We start from the raw sequence: 19,195 nt of genomic DNA, 5'->3' as shown, positions 1-19,195 counted from the left end.
CAACTGCTACAGCTCCAACTGTTCAAGCATGTGATTTTGCCAACCGTACATCTAAGTACTTCTTTGGATTCCTTTGCTTCTAGAAAAGAAGTACTTGATGCAGAAATTTTGTGGACTTTGAAATGTGTTCAGAGTCACTTCTCCTACAAGTCATCTGAGGAGTCTTCAAAACTTTTTTCCTTAATGTTCCCAGACAGTTCAATAGCCCAACAGTTTTCTTGTGGTGAAAAAAAAGTTGCATATTTGTGTCATTTTGGTTTGGCACCCCATTTTCAAACACTTCTATTCAAGTATTGTCAAGAAATCAGCCACTACGTGTTATTGTTTGATGAGACATTAAATAGAAGTACTCAGCAGAAACAAATGGACATTCACATTAGGTTCTGGCACACGGACAACACAGTCCGAACACGGTATGTTACATCAGCATTCATTGGACATGCCACAGCGGAAGATTTGCTGAAGAATTTTTACTGTTCCACACAGAAATTGAATTTATCCAAACTGATTCAATTGTCTATGGATGGACCATCTGTAAACTGGAAGTTCTACAAACATTTGCAGGAAGACCTCAGAAAAGAATATAATTTTGAATGCATGGACATTGGGAGTTGTGGTCTTCACATTTTGAATAATGCATTCAAGAAAGGTGAAACAGCCACAGAGTGGCATATATCTTCTGTTCTTGTCTCCCTTTATTCATTGCTGAAAGATGCCCCAGCAAGAAGAGAAGACTTTTTAAAGGAATCCAAAACACAGAAGATGCCTGTGAAGTTTTGTTGTTGCCGCTGGCTAGAAAATGTTCCTGCAGCTGAAAGGGCATTGCTAATTTGGGAGGATGTTTCACAGTATGTCAAAAAAGTTGAAAAGGGGACTTTGCCAAAAGTGTCATGCAAGTCATTTGGGATTGTAGCTGAGGCAACAAAAGACAAACTAATGACAGTGAAGTTAAATTTTTTTATCTCATTGGCAAAAATTGTAAAACCATTTTTAGAACAGTACCAAAGTGACAAACCATTGCTGCCTTTCTTTGCTAATGATATTTTACAGCTAGTTAAGAAGTGTACACAGCTGTACAATGTTCTGAAACCTGCACATATTGATGAGTGTGTGTCTACAGTTGATAATTTGTGTAAGTTTGATTTTTCATGCAAGAAATTACATGCTTCGCCAAGTGATATGAGTTTAGGATTTGTTGCCGACAAATTGTTGAAAGAGAAACTCTTCAAGGAACATGTAAAAGAAAAGCAAGTAGTTGTTTTGAAGCATGAATGTCAAAATTTTATTTTGACTATGCTGAAGAGCTTGATGGCCAAGTGTCCAGTGAATTTCTCTCTTGTGCAAAATGCTTCATGTATAGACCCTTCTCTAATGGCTAAAGATTCTGTTGGCTGCAATAGCAAAATGAAAAGCGTTCTGATGTACTTTGTCCAAAAGAAGAAGATTTTGCCTGAAGATTGTGACGAGATTTTGATTCAGTTTGGAGACTTTATGGAGAATGTTGTCAAACATTCACACTGCGAGTTTTTGAATTTTGACCGGAAAGAAGGCCTAGACACATTTCTTAGTGGCTTCTTTATAGGCGCAGCATACGAAAAGGTTTGGAATGTAATTAAAATGCTGTTGATTTTGTCACATGGACAAGCTTCAGTAGAAAGAGGTTTTTCTGTGAATAAAGCTTCTGAAGTAGAGAACTTGAAAGAAACTTCATTGGTGTCCCGTCGCACAGTTTATGACTACATAATGTATTGTGGTACCATCTATGATGTGCCAATAACAAAAGAGCTTAGGATGTCAGCTTCGTCTGCTCGATCCAGATACATGCAGTACTTAGAGGATCAACGTTCTCAGAAAAATACAGAGAGTGAACAGGAAAAGAGGAAGGTAATGTTTGATCAGCTTGAAAAATTTAAAAGGAAGAAGATATGCTTGGAAAAGGACATAGAAGAATCTGAGAAGTCTATTGATACTCTTGCACAGAAAGCGGAATCTTCCAGAGACATAGGACTTTTCATTAAGTGCAATACAATTAGAAAAGAAATTTCTGAAAAGAAAAGGGAGCTCTCTGATATTGGAACCGAAATAAGTGAACTGTCAAGAGTGGTGAAATAGTGTCAAGTGTTTTAGTCCATAATGTTTTATAATTTTTTTTTGCACAAGGAATCTTTTTTTTAACAGTGTTCTACTACTTATGTAAATAATTATTAGGGTACTTTTTTACTTATGATCTCTTTCTACTGATTGGGAACTAAGGAGTTAAATCATCTTCTGTGTGGTAAGTACACAAGATTATATATTTTTTTTCAAGTTGTGTGTTTTCGTTGCCCATTTTTTCTGCTGTAAATTTTTTAAATCCCGTAAATAGTTCTTAAAAATGCTTTTAAAAAGTCCTTAGAAGTCCTTAGAAGTCCTTATTTGTCATGCTAGCAATGGAGTACGAACCCTGTAATGTCATCCTGATAATCCTTAATTCACTTGCCTTCATCACCTTATCTTGGTTGTCAACCTTGCCCATCATCTATTAGCATCATAAACATCACAATCCTCATAATGTACATATTTGTGATTCTTCTTAATCTCATTGGCCTCACATTCTGCAATACGTACAACTTAACTGAAGCAGTTATAAAGTTCCCACTGGCGTAAAGCCTTGAGGGGGGGGGGGGGGAAGGGGGCATTCTGTGTCAGTGCTTATACTGTATATTACGATGAGGTACAGTTTGAAATGTTTTCATTTGTGCCAAACAAGTTTTTTTAGTTAAAATGTGATCATGAATAAATAGAAAAAGAAAATCACTGTATCAGGGGTTGCAACTTAGAACATGGCAGAGTGACTGACTGCTGGCCTCTGAAAGGTGACGTAAGATGAATTATTTGGTGAAGCAGTGTGGGAACTGGAGCACTTGTAGAATGTCCACTTTTTCTCTTACGAGAGCCTGGGAATGAACCAACGTGCCCATTTATTAGCCACAGAAGCTTCATATTCATTTATCATTCATTTTTCTTCCTATTGTTTAAATTTTTCTACTGAATCTTAGCATAATGAAGATTGCTTTTGACATTCAGTAACATTAGAAGTTTATGTTTCAGATACCTTGTCCTGGAACATGTGTCTGGTGGAGAACTTTTTGACTATCTCGTAAGAAAGGGACGCCTGACACCCAAAGAGGCTCGCAGGTTTTTTCGGCAAATTATATCAGCGTTGGACTTTTGCCACAGCCATTCTATCTGGTCAGTATATAATATTTTTACGATACTCATGTATTGAATTTGGTTATATTTTACCTGAAAATATATGAAGCAGTTATTAACGTACTCATTCATAGAAATATGAAAGTTAATATAGGCATTCTATAATGAATTTATTTATAAAAGTGTAAATAATGGAGTTCTATGCTTCCAGATGTGTTCTGAACTATGTTGCAACATGTAAAATTGTAATTTTTACAGATTACTGTCTGGTGTTTGTACTTACATTTTGACTATCACTCATTCTATACTTGCACTTTTATGCTGAAATGGAATTATTTTTCACAGAAAAACTGAAAAGTTATTGAATTACTATGCCATTATATTTTTACATATCAGGAACTCATTGAAAACTCACTTTTGACTATCGCTCATGCATGGCCAAATTTGATTTATTTCTGAAGTGTGGTTATCTGCTGTTCAAGCTATATTCCAGCACTCAAATAAAGCAGTAGAACAAATTAAGTTATCAAAATTAATAAATTACTATTAAAATCATTGAAGTCAGAGTCCCCTGGATTGCAAGTCTAGTGGCTCATGAGTGTTACCATCTTGCCCAGTTGATGCCTAGTTAAACACAGACTGATTCAACCTTAAATTATAATCCAAATCTCATAAATAATAGAGTGCATATGAGATGCCCAAAATATATGTTAACTAGATATGCAAGTCAAAAATATTGCTTGTCTCTATAGCAGTTTGTTTTATGTCCTAATTTGAGATTTTTACTTAAATACCACAGCCATAGAGACTTGAAGCCTGAAAATCTGCTCTTGGATGAGAAGAATAACATAAAGATTGCTGACTTTGGCATGGCATCACTGCAGCCGAGCGGTAGCATGCTGGAAACCAGCTGTGGCTCGCCGCACTATGCTTGCCCAGAGGTGATTCGGGTAAGTACAATCATCCTGTTGCACTGTCTTTGCTCTTAGTGTCATTTACATTTGTTTATTGAGTGGGGATAATTTGACGAGATAGTGACTTGCTATTATACATTTTATCTAACAGAAACATTTTTAAGGTCATCATTAGTGAACTTGAAGAAAGATATAAATTTCAAATCTCATCCGGTGCACTGCCAGTGGCCTCATACTACATCCTGATAAGATATGTGGTGATTCAGACATCATCCTCACAAATACAGATTAAAATCTTGGTGTTTTAAACAAGATGTTTAGTTGGTGAAACCAGTGCATTAACAATCAAAATAAATCGTACAAGTACAGACAAGTGGAAACCTTGTGGTAGACTCCTGCCTGAATCCTACTGTTGTGGAGAAGAATTTTCAAGTGTTACACTATTGTCATTTCATGAAATACTATTGCAGGGTGCAGTAAGGTTACAGTGTTACCATAAAAAAAGGTGATATGGGTTATGCTTTATTTTAATAATAACTCTCAAAAATGTTGACATAAAAATTCAGTTAACATGCTTTCTTAAATGCAAAAGGGTGTGACAGTGTTCATAATAAATAGATATGAAAGTACTAAATAGGCCACTTGAAAATACAAAAACACGCAAAGTTAACGACAGGCGGGCACGCAAATGATTAAGCATTAATGACAAGTAAGATATTCTCAATCAAACATTAGGTACATGCGCAATGTCAACTATACAAAAAGCAGGAGCAACATCGTGGCAAGACATACAAGCATCAAAATAAACCACATATAAGTTATCACCTATTTTGAGCAAATACAAAAATATCATTAAAGAGAGTGTTCAAACGTGTAAACTGAATGCTTCATAAGCTTACAAGCAATAAACATGCCTACATCCCAACTCCTCATAACAAAACCCATCTACATACCTGCCAACTTTTACGAATTTCCTCTTAATTTGTACGAAAAATAATCTACATTACGATTGTACGGATATTCTAAATATCTTACCTTTTTCAAGTTAATGATTCATTTCAACCTTTTTCCCCGGTAGTGGAAAATTTTTTATTGTTTGTCTATGTTTAGTTTCTGTTACAATGTGGCAGCTCATCTTGACGTATTTTGTCATGTAAACAAGAAAAGGTGAAAAGTACAGAACAGAACTAAATTGAGTTGACCAACTGGAAAACAAATGTATAGTTCTCTTTTTTCTTTTTCTCCTTGGCGTAAATGGCAGCGTGTGCTGTTGGGTTATATTGTTCTATACATATTCGGTAGTTAATGCTTGTGTATGAAGATAGTTAGTATTCAGTGATGTTGTTTGTGCCGTTATAATGTCCATGAACATTAAAAAACGGTATGGAAAAGGGTTTAGGTCGGCGTATTCAGAACTGTTTCCATGTATCATGAAAAGTGAAAAAGGCCAGAATTATGCATTTTGCAGTGTGTGCTATTGCGATATAAATGTTTTTCATGGCGGGAAGAACAATGTTTCCAATCACGTGAAGTGTTTGAAACACGTTAATAATGTGAAATCTGCTGAGGAGAACAAAAAAAATCAACAGGTTCTTTTCAACGTGCCGTACCAGTGAGAAGGATGTGATTCAAGCAGAAGGCTATTTCACCAGTTTTTTAATGGACCATAATATTTTGTTTAGTGGAGCAAATCTCTCTGTAAATTTGTTTTGATAAATGTTCCCGACTTCAGACACAGCAAAAAAGTATAGTTGCGAGCGCATGAAAACTGCTGCGATAATCAAAGAAATGGCATCCAACACAACTGCCACAGTTGTTAAGCATTTGCAAGATGGAACATTTTCTTTGTCTAAAAATGGGAACAATGATACAAATAATAAGTCGTATCCACTGTAGTTACTTATATGAACCTTCTTGTAGTTTAATCATTAGTTCTGTGTTGGCTATTTCATCTGTACGAGATGTTTCAACTGGAAAAAATATTGTACAGCTTTTATTGACAGAACTCGAAAATTTGAGTGTGCCTTTTCGAAACTATGTAGCCTTTTGTTCTGACAATGCAGCGGTTATGGTTGGACATAAGAATAGTGTGGTTCCTGTTTTCAAAGAAAAACAGCCAAATTTAGTGGCTATTTTAAGTCTTTGCCACTTAATAATTTTGGCTGCAGAAAAATCTTCCACAAGTTTGCCAGTTAATATTGACAACATACTTGTTGACATATTTTACTTTTTGGAAAAGAGCTCAAAAAGGAAGGACAGGCTCTGAATTCCAGAAACTTCATCACAAAACAACACATAAACTACTTAAACATGTACAGTAGAATCTCGTTATAAAGTACATCAATAAAGCCTGAACTTTTATTCTTAGTAATGAAAGTACTTTATTCTGAAAGTCTCCTAGGCGAAGTCTCTTGCGACCAGCAGATGAAGATGACTATTCGTACAGTTGAATAATTTTTTCGCGATCTTTTATTATTGTTGACAGTGTAGTGGGAACCAAACCAAACGACCGTGCCACATCTGCATTTTTCCTGCATTTGTCAACTTCTTTTAAAATTTCCACTTTTTCCTTCAAAGTGAACTGCTTGCGTTTCTTTTTATCTTTTTGGCCATCCATCCCAATTAAAATATTCAATCAACAATATTGTTTGCCTCGCGCCACGTCAAACGTAAACAAACCTCGCATCCATAGATAACCATAGCGCCCTAGTAGCACCATGGCCGCACTAGTAGCACGCGTCGTGAGCATGGCTGTGCCAGGCGACATTCCGACCTTCATGGCAACACATTAAAGCGTGTCGGCCATGTTGTGACACCAAACAGTTCAAAACTTAACCTGCATAAATTAACATTATTGGATTGTTTATTTCGTATATAAGTTAAAATATAATTTTTATTTAATGTTTGTTCTGCATTAATTAAAACTTTTAAAACGTTCTTTACAAATAACCAAAAGATGGCGCAGCTAAAAACAATTGTCTTGAAGAGGGGCGAGACAGCAATTGATTGTTTAGATCGTCTCGTGCACTATAGTGTGTGATCCATGGAGGAAGAATGGCACGTTATACTGTAGGCCTACTATGATTCTATGAATCGTTGAGGCAGTGTTTACGTTTCATACTTGTTAACGATTCTTGAAAGTGATAAAAATTAATCATAATGTACATTTATATTAAAGAACCCCTGCGCAAACACAGTAACAATTATGTAAAATTTTCTTGATAACTGGAAAAGAATGGTCGTTGTATTGAAAGGTAGGATACGTTTTTAATGTTAAAGTGAAATATTTTTACATTGTTTACATTGGTGTTTTGAGCGGGAATTTAAAATCATACGTTGAACTGAAAGATATGTTATTCTGAAGTACATTGTAACAAAATTTCACTGTATGCGCAAGATGGTTATCTTTGGGAACCAGCTTGGCTAGGGTTGTTGAACAGTGAGAACCTCTTGCAAGTTTTCAAAGAAGTCACATTGTCGTAGTCCCGGATATCACCCCTATGATGCGGGTTGCGTCGTATTCTCAGGGAGGGTTCAGGCCTCGTGGCGGGGGAAATTAACACTATCCGAGCTATAATGATGTTTCGACAGTTTGACCACAAGTATTTATTGAGCCCTTCGCGTAATCTAGGTACATGGGCAATCCGCGGCACAACACCCGTCCCTCCGCGGAGTGAGGCTCGGCTGCACGTGATTGGGGTTGGGCAGGCGCCAAGTGCGGACTGCACCCCCTGGTTCCGTATGCGATTGATGAACTGTCTCTGCTCCTTCCCTATGATAGCGAGAAACCAATTAAGTTGAAACGCCGTCGCCAGCGACGTGATGTCTGTCCCGTTGCGGCACGCACGTGTCCGCCGATGCGCGCAATGTCCCGCCTCAACACAACCAAGAAAATACTTATTTACAATTAAATTAGTTACAATGGCGACCGATAGCGTAACGCCTGTGAACGTGAAAGTCCTGATCGCCCGGATCCAATCTCACCAGTTGTGGCTCACGTCTCACTGCCGCACTCGTCCCGCCGTGCGACCGCCTTGCTCGGCCGCCAGATGACTACTGCCCCCTCCTGCCGCGTCTCTGCCTCTCTGCCCGTCCTCCCCCCCCCCCCTTCCACGACACGTGCAGCGCTCGGAGTGATTCCGGGTGTTGGCCTCGGCTTCATCGCCCGGTTACAGCAATTAACATTATACTTTAGAAAAACATATAATTATAGTGACAAAAGTTTACGAAAAAATATAATATATACAAATAATAAAAATGACATGTTATCAAATATAAAGTATGTTCCACATAACACACATTCACTGCACGGGGCAGGGGAGGATCAGGGGTTGGCGCAGCATAACTGACTTTATGAGCAGGGGAGACACTTGGGTCGACGTCAACATTGCATTCACAACAACCATAAAGCTTACTTTACTCCAACAAGATTCCAAGAAAACAGTCATGCACATCCAACCCAACAACAAAAGACCAACATGCATAAAAAAATAACAAATAGTGAAGTCGTGAACACTAGGTCATGCAAGCTATCTACAAAATTGCAGTGTTCATCCAGGCATCGTAATTCAGCTGTGTATTTGGCATTTCTTACACCATCATGTTGATTGCGTTGATGAAACTTGAATATTTGGAATATTTCAGAAGGTTTCGGTGAAAAGTGGTTCTTAAGTAGTTGTATAATTTCCTTGTAAGTTTTTGTAACTGGGTTCGCTGGTGAAACAAGTGACCTCACAATTGATTATGTTTTAGGGCCACAAACACTCAGAAAAACATCACATTTTTTATCCGCTGATTCAACTTTATTGACTGGTTAATAGAACCCCAAGTGCTTCGCATTAGCATCCCAACAGGGCTGCATCACATCAAATTCTTTTATATGACCTAAAGGGTTACCCATGCTATCGTTGCGATTACAATTAATGTACGCCGCATCCCATCCTCTCACCAGTATTGAGACAGTATTAACTCGTGTGAACATGCTTTTTCTTGTTAGCTGGTTATACAGCAGAACACCATACTACCCATGACAATGAGTTTCTACACTTGATATAACAAACACCATCAGTCCACCATGTTGCCGCAAAGACTGGCAGATGACGTCTGCCAACTGTTACTTCTCATAGAAGTAAATACATAACCATATCTTACAAGCTTCCTGTCCATGCTACAGTAGTTCAGTCCTTGCTGTGCAAGAACATCTCTTGAGACTGCAGTGGCAGAAAACGAAACTTACAGAAAACAAGTATTACTTTGCTCAAAAGTTTTATAATAACAGTATCTCTACGTGTCTAAATCAAATCTAGTTTTGAAATATATCCTGCAGTTTTGGGTGGATACCTACAAGTTTACAAATGGTGATCACACAAAGTTAATTTCAAGTAAGGACAAATTTTCTACATCAAAGCACTAAATGAAGCAAATAAAAGGGTTCTTTTTGTTCAGTACTTTAAATTCTATACAAAATTACTTCTATGAAAATTAGCAATAAGTAAACATATGAAATTATCACTGCTAAAGTAAAAAAACCATTTTTTAACACATTTGATTAGCATAGGTAATAGCGAAGAGTTTGCATTTTTAGTTTCATATAGTTTTGGTGGATGCTACTTCATGAGTTATGAGCACAAACACCTAGTGAATCAGTGCTTTAAGGGCAGGCTGTCATTAATGTGGCTCTTCTTCTTATGTATTTTTTTTGTGATATTCACAGTGATTTTAGGACCTTTGTAAAACCATCCATTGAAACATTGAATCACATTATAGGTCATGTTTATACGAACATGTTAAAAAAATGATTAAAAAATAACATATTAACAGGATTTTGTGCACTACATTTGTAATGACCCTCTTGTTATGTTTCTGAACATATGATTATTCAAAAGTTGCTGCTCTGACTAGCTTGGAACCTTCCAAAAGTGCAAGGTCATTCACCTTGAAATAAATAAAACAAGATTCAGTTTTATGTCCCCCACTTTTTTTCAAACCAACCAAACCAAAACCTTCATTGACAACAATTAATACTGACACCACATTAATCCCACTATTGGAAAAACATTAATTCAACTTTGATGATAAATAAAAAGATTTATTTTATTACAGTGTTACAAATTAATTTAATTCTTCAATTAAACACAATAGGTTATTCCCGCAAAATTTATCATTCAACAAGCTCATGTATTTTGTTATGAAACAAATTAAGTCTACCTTGTTGGTCAAAATATCAGTGCAATGATTCTTGTAGTCAAATTGTACTAGTATCCAGTAGCGGATCCTGAGGGGGGGCTAAAGGGCTCAAGCCCCCTCCAAAAGCATCTGGGTGCACCATTGTTTGAGTGTTTGCCTTGATAAAGCCTAGCCTCAGCTGGGTCAAGCCCCTCCCAAACCAAAATCCTGGATCCGCCACTGCTAGTATCTGACCATCTGTCACTATCTGACCATTTCCTTGAGTGGTTCATATGAAATTTTTTTTTTTATTTTGCACCCTTCAAAATCCAGCAAAGAGAGAGTTTTTCCCACGGAAACAGACGTTCAATCAGGACTCAGCTCTGCCAAGGCCTGCTGTTGTAAACCAATTTCCATCATGTTTCTTAGAAAGAGATCTGTTCCCTTGAAACTTCAGAAAAAAATTATTCCACACAGTGCAAGGTGTGGTATATCATATATGTCTGATCATGTCACTATAGATTTAATCATAAAATTTCCGGGATGCTCCTCACACATTTATCATCGGAAACCCATCTTCTATAATATTGTGAAATTGTGTGTATTGCTTTTTCTTTCAGGGGGAAAAATATGATGGTCGCAAAGCAGATGTTTGGTCTTGTGGTGTTATTCTGTATGCTCTGCTTGTTGGTGCCCTGCCTTTTGATGATGACAACTTACGCCAGTTGTTGGAAAAAGTGAAACGTGGGGTGTTCCACATTCCCCACTTCGTTCCACCTGACTGCCAAAATCTTTTGCGAGGAATGATCGAAGTGAATCCAGATAAGCGCTTGACTGTAAGTATGCAATTTTTTTTTTCTTCGGGAGAGTGGAGAATTGGTAGAAATAGTTTTGTTTTCAATAGTGAGCTTCTTCAGTCAAAATTATAGGATGTCCAGCATTAGGGAAAACAGGAATTGTTAGGAAATTTTTAATTTATAGAAAAGATCAGGGAAGTTTGTCAGGTCAGAGAATTTAAATTAAATGGTTAGACTAAAGGCTTTGCCTATATTACTCATTAACTGTGTCATGCATACTGTATTTGGGTTTAGTCTTTATTTGTCGCAGTGCAAGTAAGCCAAGTATTTTTGAGAAGAGTTTTATTTTTTGGATCGTGAGGCTGAATTCCACTGTGATGTTGCCTTAAATTGTGATGCTAGAAACATCATTTTGAGGATAGTTTCCCAGATTTCTTGTTACTATGTAAAATGTTTTGTTCGTGCATTGAAGAATCCGTAAGTATGTTGTGACTGTGGCAGTGTCAGAAAGTAGTGTAAAACTTTGTATCAGAGGTTTAATATTAAAATATATTATATGTTTTGGTCAGATAAAAATTATAAAAGACCTGGAGAATTTGGGAAAAAGTCTGAGGATTTTGTTTGTGGTTTTGCTGGACACAGTGATTTATAGTGAAAATTTTCATATGTGTTTTTGATAGTTTTTCCAGTATGAAGGTAATAAAATGTGAAGCATTTGCCAAATTAAGCTGGGGATAATGATTTTGCATGTGTTTGGAAATAACTATTAAAAGCTATAAGCTATTTGAAAGCATTAATTTAAATAACTAGATAATGTGTTCCTTCATAAAATTTATTCAAAATTAAGAACTAAATTTTTTTCCCCTTTTTTTATTTTTAAATGAAACTTTTTGCATAGACCTAACTGTAGCTTGCATAAAATTTTGGTCTAACTGAAAGTCTGCCATTCTTCATTGGGAAGAAGTTCAACTGTTTCTACAAGATTTTATTGGAAAGTGTCATGACTGCATATAAATTCAAAATGACAGTACTTACAGGCTATTATGATGAATATCCTTCAAAGATATCCACTTCTGACAGAATACACCATCTCCAACAGTGTTTTCACTTTTGTAAGTAGTCCTGGATATCGTCTTTAAGGCTCAGTCTCACATGCTGAGTTCGTTATATCATTTTCTTGTCATTGTTATTAGGGTATTCTCCTGTAAATTTATTCCTATACATCTCTTGAATTTTTTGTTGGGTCACAAATTTTCTCACCAGATATTTATTAAACATTATTTTCAAGCTGTAGAAGGTAATGCAAATATTCATAATAATGAACACTTTAAGGGTGTTAAGAACCCTTTCTATGTTTACCTGGATATTTTTAATAGTCGGATCCTTCCCCTTTAGCATAAATTTCAGTTGAGGGAACAGGTCAATGTAGGAGAAAGCTATATCAGGGGAATAAGTTGTTTGTGGAAGTACAGGAATTTGAAATTTGGTCAAAAATTTTATGATCGAGAATGCTTGATAAGCTAGGGCATTGTCATGTTTGAGGATCCAACTTTTATTTCTCCAGAGTGCAGGCCTTTTCTTCTGCACTTTTTCACACTAATGCTCAAGGAGACTTATTGAATATTCCTGGTTGACTGTCTGCCACCTAGGGGCAAATTTGTGACGTACGATACTCGTGTAATAAAAAAAAACTGCCTACATCATCTTCACATTTGACCTATTTTATTGTACTTTGGTGCAGTTGTAACTCACAGTATTCACATTTCAGTGGATCTGGGCTTGAATCCACTTCAAGTCATCCTGACTTCAGTTTTCCATGACTTCCCAAAGTCACTCCATGCAAATGCTGGGATGGTTTCTTACAAAAGGATATGGCTGCTTCATTTCCCAATACTGTAATATCTCTATATAACAATCCTCCTTGTAACAAGAACTTCCTTCTTACAAACTGCATTCAGTCTAAACTGTATCCAACAAAAGGCATTTATACCCAGACCTTGGAAAGTACACCACAAAAAGTAACAATTTCCAGTTCAAATTCCCACCTTGCTAAAAGGAATTAGTTCCAATTCAAGTTCGCTTATTTTTAGAGAAACGTGTATTAATTGAATTTCCTCAAAAAAGGAACTAACAAGTTCAATAGAAGTTCTATTTGCATTTCTTTTTTAAAATTATTTTAAACAGTACTTGCTGTAACGCACAGAGCTGTCGCGAGGAATGAAGGCACCTGGGGTGTGATTTCAACAGCTGCCCCTTGCCTGGAAAATCATTTTGGTTGAGAATTAAAAAATTTATACTTTAAATCTATATGATGCATAAGGACACCTTTTAAAGATTAGTGTTTCGTTATCAGATTTGCAGTCAAATTAATATTTGGTACCTATATACCTATATTTTTGTGTATATAATGTTTGCAAAAATTACAGCATGTTCAAAACAAAATACTGTTGCGATTAAAAATGTGGGGATAACTGGGTTTGTAAGCGATAGCCCAATTAAGTTTTCTAATTACAGTTTTATTAATTACTAATATTTACAGTACTAGTAAATAATTGTACTTAAAAAATGTCAGATCACCAATCACTGACACTTAAAAATGTTTATTCGCAAGTCACTCAATATCAAGTTCCACAGTTTGTACTTTTCACTGGACCTAGGCTCAACAGTGGTTCGCCCCTTACCACACGCCTGTCCACACACACAGACTTGCACCACTCAGTTGCACTCACTTGAACCTGTGGCTCCGCATCACACCACTCTCGATGGGGTCTCTCACCCTCTTTGCCGATGTCGCACTTCCCTTCACTCGCGGAACTCTCCAAACTCTTGGAACTGTTGCGGAACTCGTCGGGGGACCCTCGCCGCACTCCCGCGGAGGCCGGCGTCACTGCTTAAGTACCTGAAGTGTCCTTCTCAAACTGACCAGAGTGGCTGTGATGAGATGCATCATCCCGGGCTGACCCGACGCCCGAAAAGTCGAGAAAGGCGGTGCCCATTCACGCCACTCCGCGCGGCAGCCCGCTGAATTCCCAAGGCCGCTCAGCGATGGATAACAGCATCGAGGAAGGACGATGCGCAGGGAGCGGAGGGGGGAGGCCAGTCAGTGAACCTGGCATCGTGATCTGGTCTCTTGCGGTGGTAACAATACTTATACTAGCATATCTTGCTTACTTGCTTTCAAATTTATAAAACAAAAATAAATCATAAAAAAAACCTCAAAAGAAACATTTTCTTAATACTAAAAGTTATCTTCCTAGCTTTAGCATTTGCAAAAGCAAAAAACACATTTATAAATCCATGTTTTTGGCTTCCTCACTTTCTATGGGAAGAACGGCCAGTCCGTTGAGGCGTTCTTGTGGCATCGTTGAACTTAAGTATGTTTTAATGAGCTTAAGTTTATTGAAGCTTCCTTTAGCACTAACAACAGTCACTGGAATAGTTAGCAATATTATAAGTCTGATCCAAAGATTTGTAAACAAATCCTTTTGGTTAGTGTCTAATTTTAAAGGCTTCAAGATGTGAATTGGTGTCGACTGTTCTTTGCCATTCTTAAGAACTGATCCTACATGTAACAACTCATTAAAGAGATCATTACTGTTAATATAAGAAACTCTTTTCTCGGTAAGAAGAGTTTGGAGTTCTCTACAATATCTTTGATTTCTTCTCTTGAAGGAAGGTTATTGGATCAAATAAAAATCCCCATTGGTTTTCATGGATCATAAGTTTATTTGATCATTCTCTGAATGAAACCATTGTATTGTCTATTAACGGTATGAAAACATTTCTTTGAAACGTTTCTTCTGGAGAAGATTGAGGTACATCACATGCCTCGTAAAAAAACAGATGCTTCTTGCTGTGACGATTTTCTTTAAAAAAAAGTTCAATGTCTGTTTCTTCAGCTATTTCTTTAGCTTGCATCTCTGAGCCCTCTTATTTAGAACGTTTTCAAGAATTCGTCACATTTCTGAAACTGAGTCAGTGTCATCGGAATGTCCGAAAGAGTTCCATGAAGCCTTTTGATCACTAAATTTATATGAAACAGTATCTCGTACCAAGTTACTGAGCACATAAGAAATGAAAAATCCTCAATATAATAAATGATGGATTCAGATGCAGTTGTGGCATGATTAACACTCTCTGACAACTCTATTAAAGCATTACGTACTTCACGATATTGTTAGCGAACAGCTTGCAGAGAGTTAATGCATGCTTTCCACCATGTTTCACACACTTGCTTCAATGCCAGGCTTTGTATGTTCTCACTGATATTACACCAACGATTAGAAGAAATTGCATATATTGTATCAACACGTTGCAGTTTACTAAAAACTGATGTAGATTTCACTGAAGACTTGATATCAACTGAAATGACCATGTTTAGGTTATGGCAGGCACAAGGAGTTAACATAACTCAAGGAAATTCTTTTCAAACTTGTGTCTGTACACCTTTATTTACTCCTACCATACTTTTTCAGTTATCATACCCTTGGTCTCTGCAGCTATCCAGGTCGAGCCCACATCCTTTTACCAATTCCTTCATTAGCAAATCTGTGATAGCTTTACCAGTGGTGTCACTGGCAATGCTGTAGCCGATAAAACTTTCTTCTAGTGATATTTCATTGGTTTAATTGTTCTCGTATATATAACGAACTCTCAAGGATACCTGTTCCTTATGGCTTAGGTCAGGTGTCCAATCCATGATCATGGAAAAATCTTAATTTTGTCAATGATTGATTTTTTCATCTCCTTTGTTAATAGGGAAATAATCTCATTTTGTGTTGAGACAATTAACATGTAAACACGATAGTCGACAGTTGTTGCAAAAAAGTCGACACAAGCCATATTTACAATCATTTTATCTTTAATTGCATTTGGCTTTTCTGTTGATCCTCTCTTTTAGGGTTTTGGAGAACAATGGTAAGATTCTTGGGAAGTCCTAATCGTACAAGATCAATAAATGACAGTTGGTTAACTATTTGCAGTGGAATGCATTCATTCACAACAAAGTTTGCAATTTTAGTATCTAGTAATTTTTGTGTTACGATAACATTCTCTGAGCCCCATCTTTCAAGAGTTGCCTCTTTTTTTTTTGTACCTCTTGGGTGGAAGACTCACCCAATATTTTTCATTTAAACAATTGTGAATTTTTAGGGCCTGCAGATAATTTCAATGTTGTCTCTGTAAAAAATAAAAATTTAAATTATTTTGAAAAACTAGTTACATTGGAAAATTCAGACATTTACAATAATGTTATGCATGGTCATTAAATCCAGTTACTCAGTTCATTGTGTAACTTGATGTTTAAAGTTAGCAATTTATGGTTCTTTGATCTTTGAGTGTAAGTACTAAACATGATTTTATTAGTACCTACATATTTTGTAATAAGTCCAGTACTTAAAACTTAAGTTATATATTTATAATTTTAGTAAGTTACGTTACTAACCAATAAGTTCCTCCTAAACTTATAATAACTTTTTGCAGCACTCAGTGTTTTCATTAAAGGTTTGCACAGATTGCAAGATACTATAATGTTGTTTCTGTTCTTGGAAACTAAACTTAAATGTTTGTCAAAACCATTCTATGGTAAATGTTTCATGCATTCTTCCTGATCTATTCTGGTTCACATTTTTCACTAACAAGCCAAAAGTGAGAAGCGTTAAATACTCGGAAACCGCAAAAACATGCGGTTTTTAATAGGCAGTATTTGATTTCTCCTCTAGTACAGTCACAGTACTCCTTAGTCCTAATAAGTTACTTCGGTAAATATACTAAAATTATTATTCTATGGTAGATTTACATCATAACCTGATACAAAAGTAATAGACAGTCTTTCTAGTTCATGGAAAAAAGAAAAAAAAATTCACAACTTCATTCTACTGTTGAAAATTAAATGGATTCTTTACTTTTTCCAAACGAAAAGGAACAAAATGAACAGAACCCGTTCAAATGAATGAGTTCCTTCCGAGCTCTGTTTATACCTCTATACAAATGACAATTCCTTTATAACATATTGTTACGAACGTGTGCAAGGCCGCGACAGGTGCAGAGCTGGCTGGTGGCCGGCGCAACATGAGATGCGCCGCGCGTGCCTGGAAGATAACAAGGATTGTCGCCTTCCCCCCTTCTTCCCTCCACTCCCCGCGCGACTCCCTGCCTTTGACACGTAACTGACACCTGACAGCTGCGGAGTCCCGCGCGCCACCTGGCAGCTGCCGACACGTGTTTCGAGAGATTTCTGCCGTCGGGTTGATGCGGAATGATGTGACTGGCCCCAGCCACACTGGTGGATTTGAGAAGGCGCCTGGGTCGATATATAAGCCCGGGACGCCGGCCTCCGGGCGGAGTTCAGTGAGAGTTCAGGCGGGAGCTCTCCCGCGGCGGATTTTCCGGGTGATAGAGCGGCGAAGTTCCTGGACAAAGGTTCCAGGGCAAAGGGTTCAGTTCCGGGTAATAGTGTCGCGGGCGCGGCGGAGTCCTGAGCGAAGTTCTGAGCGAGGCGTCAAGTGGATCCTCGGCGAAGGCAAGTGCGTCGGCGGCGGCGGAGTGCGGCGACGGAGTGCGGCGACGGAGTCCCGCGGCGGATACCCACGATGGGTGCTGCGGCGAGAGTTGCGACAGAGGTGCGGCCCAGCGAGGTGTGTGGAACGAGTGACTGGGGAAGCAACATTTTTTTAAGTGCAATTCATTATTTGTCATTTTAGAAGATTATTTGTAAGTGACATAAGTAGTGGCAATAAATAAAACTGTTGTGTAATAATATCTTAATTTGGGCTATCCTTTACGAACCCGGTAAATCGTAACAATATATAATTAAATATTCTTTTACATTATTTTTCTTTGAAATAGCCATAATCTCTAATATTTATGTTCAAAACTGAACAAACAACTGTTTTAAATTAAAAAAAAATGGAACTAAGCAGGATCCCAAATTCTCAGGAAAAAAAATGGAAGAAACTTTCCTAAAAGTCTGGCAGGAAGTTACTTTTTCTTGTATCACAAATCTACTTTGGGACTATACAGGTCTATGTGTTAGGAATGTAAATTTATATTTCTGTATCTAAGTGTGTACATCTAGTTGGTAGTGTATAAGCATCTTGGGTTGTTCCCGAAAAGAGATGTCTATGTACTATCATGAAGCAAACTGAAATATTGTTAATCCATTTTTTAAAGAGCATCGTTATTCCATATCCTAACAATGTTTATGGGCCCAGTCAGTAATGGATGACTTGAAATGAATTTTTCCGTGGTCATGAGAGTTAGTTTTTTTTGTGTGCGAACAATGTCACATTGTGTTTACTTAACCTCAACCCTATCAGGACTCATATTGTCTCGGATGAATCTTTATTGTATCTTAAAAATGAGTGCTCCAAGTTCGGGATGAGTACTTACCTACGGTGGAAAAATTAGTTTGGGAGAGAAAACTTTCAACATGGAAATTTGCAATGAAGTCATATTTGGTTCACGACGATCTATGGGATTTGATAGAGAGTGCCTCAAGAGCTCTGAAAATGGACGAAACCTGGAAGAAAAAGGATAAAAAGGCTCACTCTCGCATAGTTCTCTTTGTTGACAAGACAAATTATTCGCACATACGTGATACTGAAACCGCAGCCGAAGCATGGAAGGCTTTGGAAAACACTTTCGAAGATTTGGGTCTTACCAGGCATCATCTTACTGAGATCTTTAGTAACGACGACCATAGATAAATGCAAGTCAACTGGCGATTATTGTGATAGAATTATCACAACTGCATTCAAGTTAAATGAAATGAAGTTCAGTGTGAGTGATGAGTGAGTAGGTACCCTTTTGTTAGTTGGTTTACCAGACCACTAAAAACTGAGAATCATGGCTCTTGAAAATTCTGGGACACCCATTACATGGGATTTCATTTAAGTTAAGCTTTTGCAAGAAGTCAAGATTTAAGACGTAAATCAAAATGAGTCAGCATTTATTAATAAGAGGCAATTTCAGAAGCCACTCAAGTGCTTGAAGTGTAATAAACCTAACCATTTGGCTAAATTTTTATGGCATAAATTAAACATGAGTTCGGAAAATAGATTTGAACCAAAACATTTTCCTGCTGCCAGACAATGGAGTGATGGTAAAAGGGATTTTTAGTCGCAAGTT

General features: G+C 37.2%; 1 protein-coding gene across 3 annotated transcripts in view; it reads left to right on the top strand.

The window, feature by feature from the left end:
• The window catches only part of LOC134529188 (serine/threonine-protein kinase BRSK2), a 172,345-nt gene that overhangs the window by 46,248 nt on the left and 106,902 nt on the right, over positions 1 to 19,195 (top strand). For all 3 annotated transcript variants that reach the window (XM_063363024.1, XM_063363025.1, XM_063363026.1), the window contains 3 exons: positions 3,091 to 3,231; positions 3,992 to 4,142; positions 10,892 to 11,107. In XM_063363024.1, coding sequence (XP_063219094.1) covers positions 3,091 to 3,231; positions 3,992 to 4,142; positions 10,892 to 11,107 — 508 coding nt within the window. The remainder of the gene's footprint in view (positions 1 to 3,090; positions 3,232 to 3,991; positions 4,143 to 10,891; positions 11,108 to 19,195) is intronic.

Source organism: Bacillus rossius, chromosome 2, assembly GCF_032445375.1.
Source record: "Bacillus rossius redtenbacheri isolate Brsri chromosome 2, Brsri_v3, whole genome shotgun sequence".
NCBI lineage: Eukaryota > Metazoa > Arthropoda > Insecta > Phasmatodea > Bacillidae > Bacillus > Bacillus rossius.
This window is presented reverse-complemented; position numbering and strand designations above follow the sequence as displayed.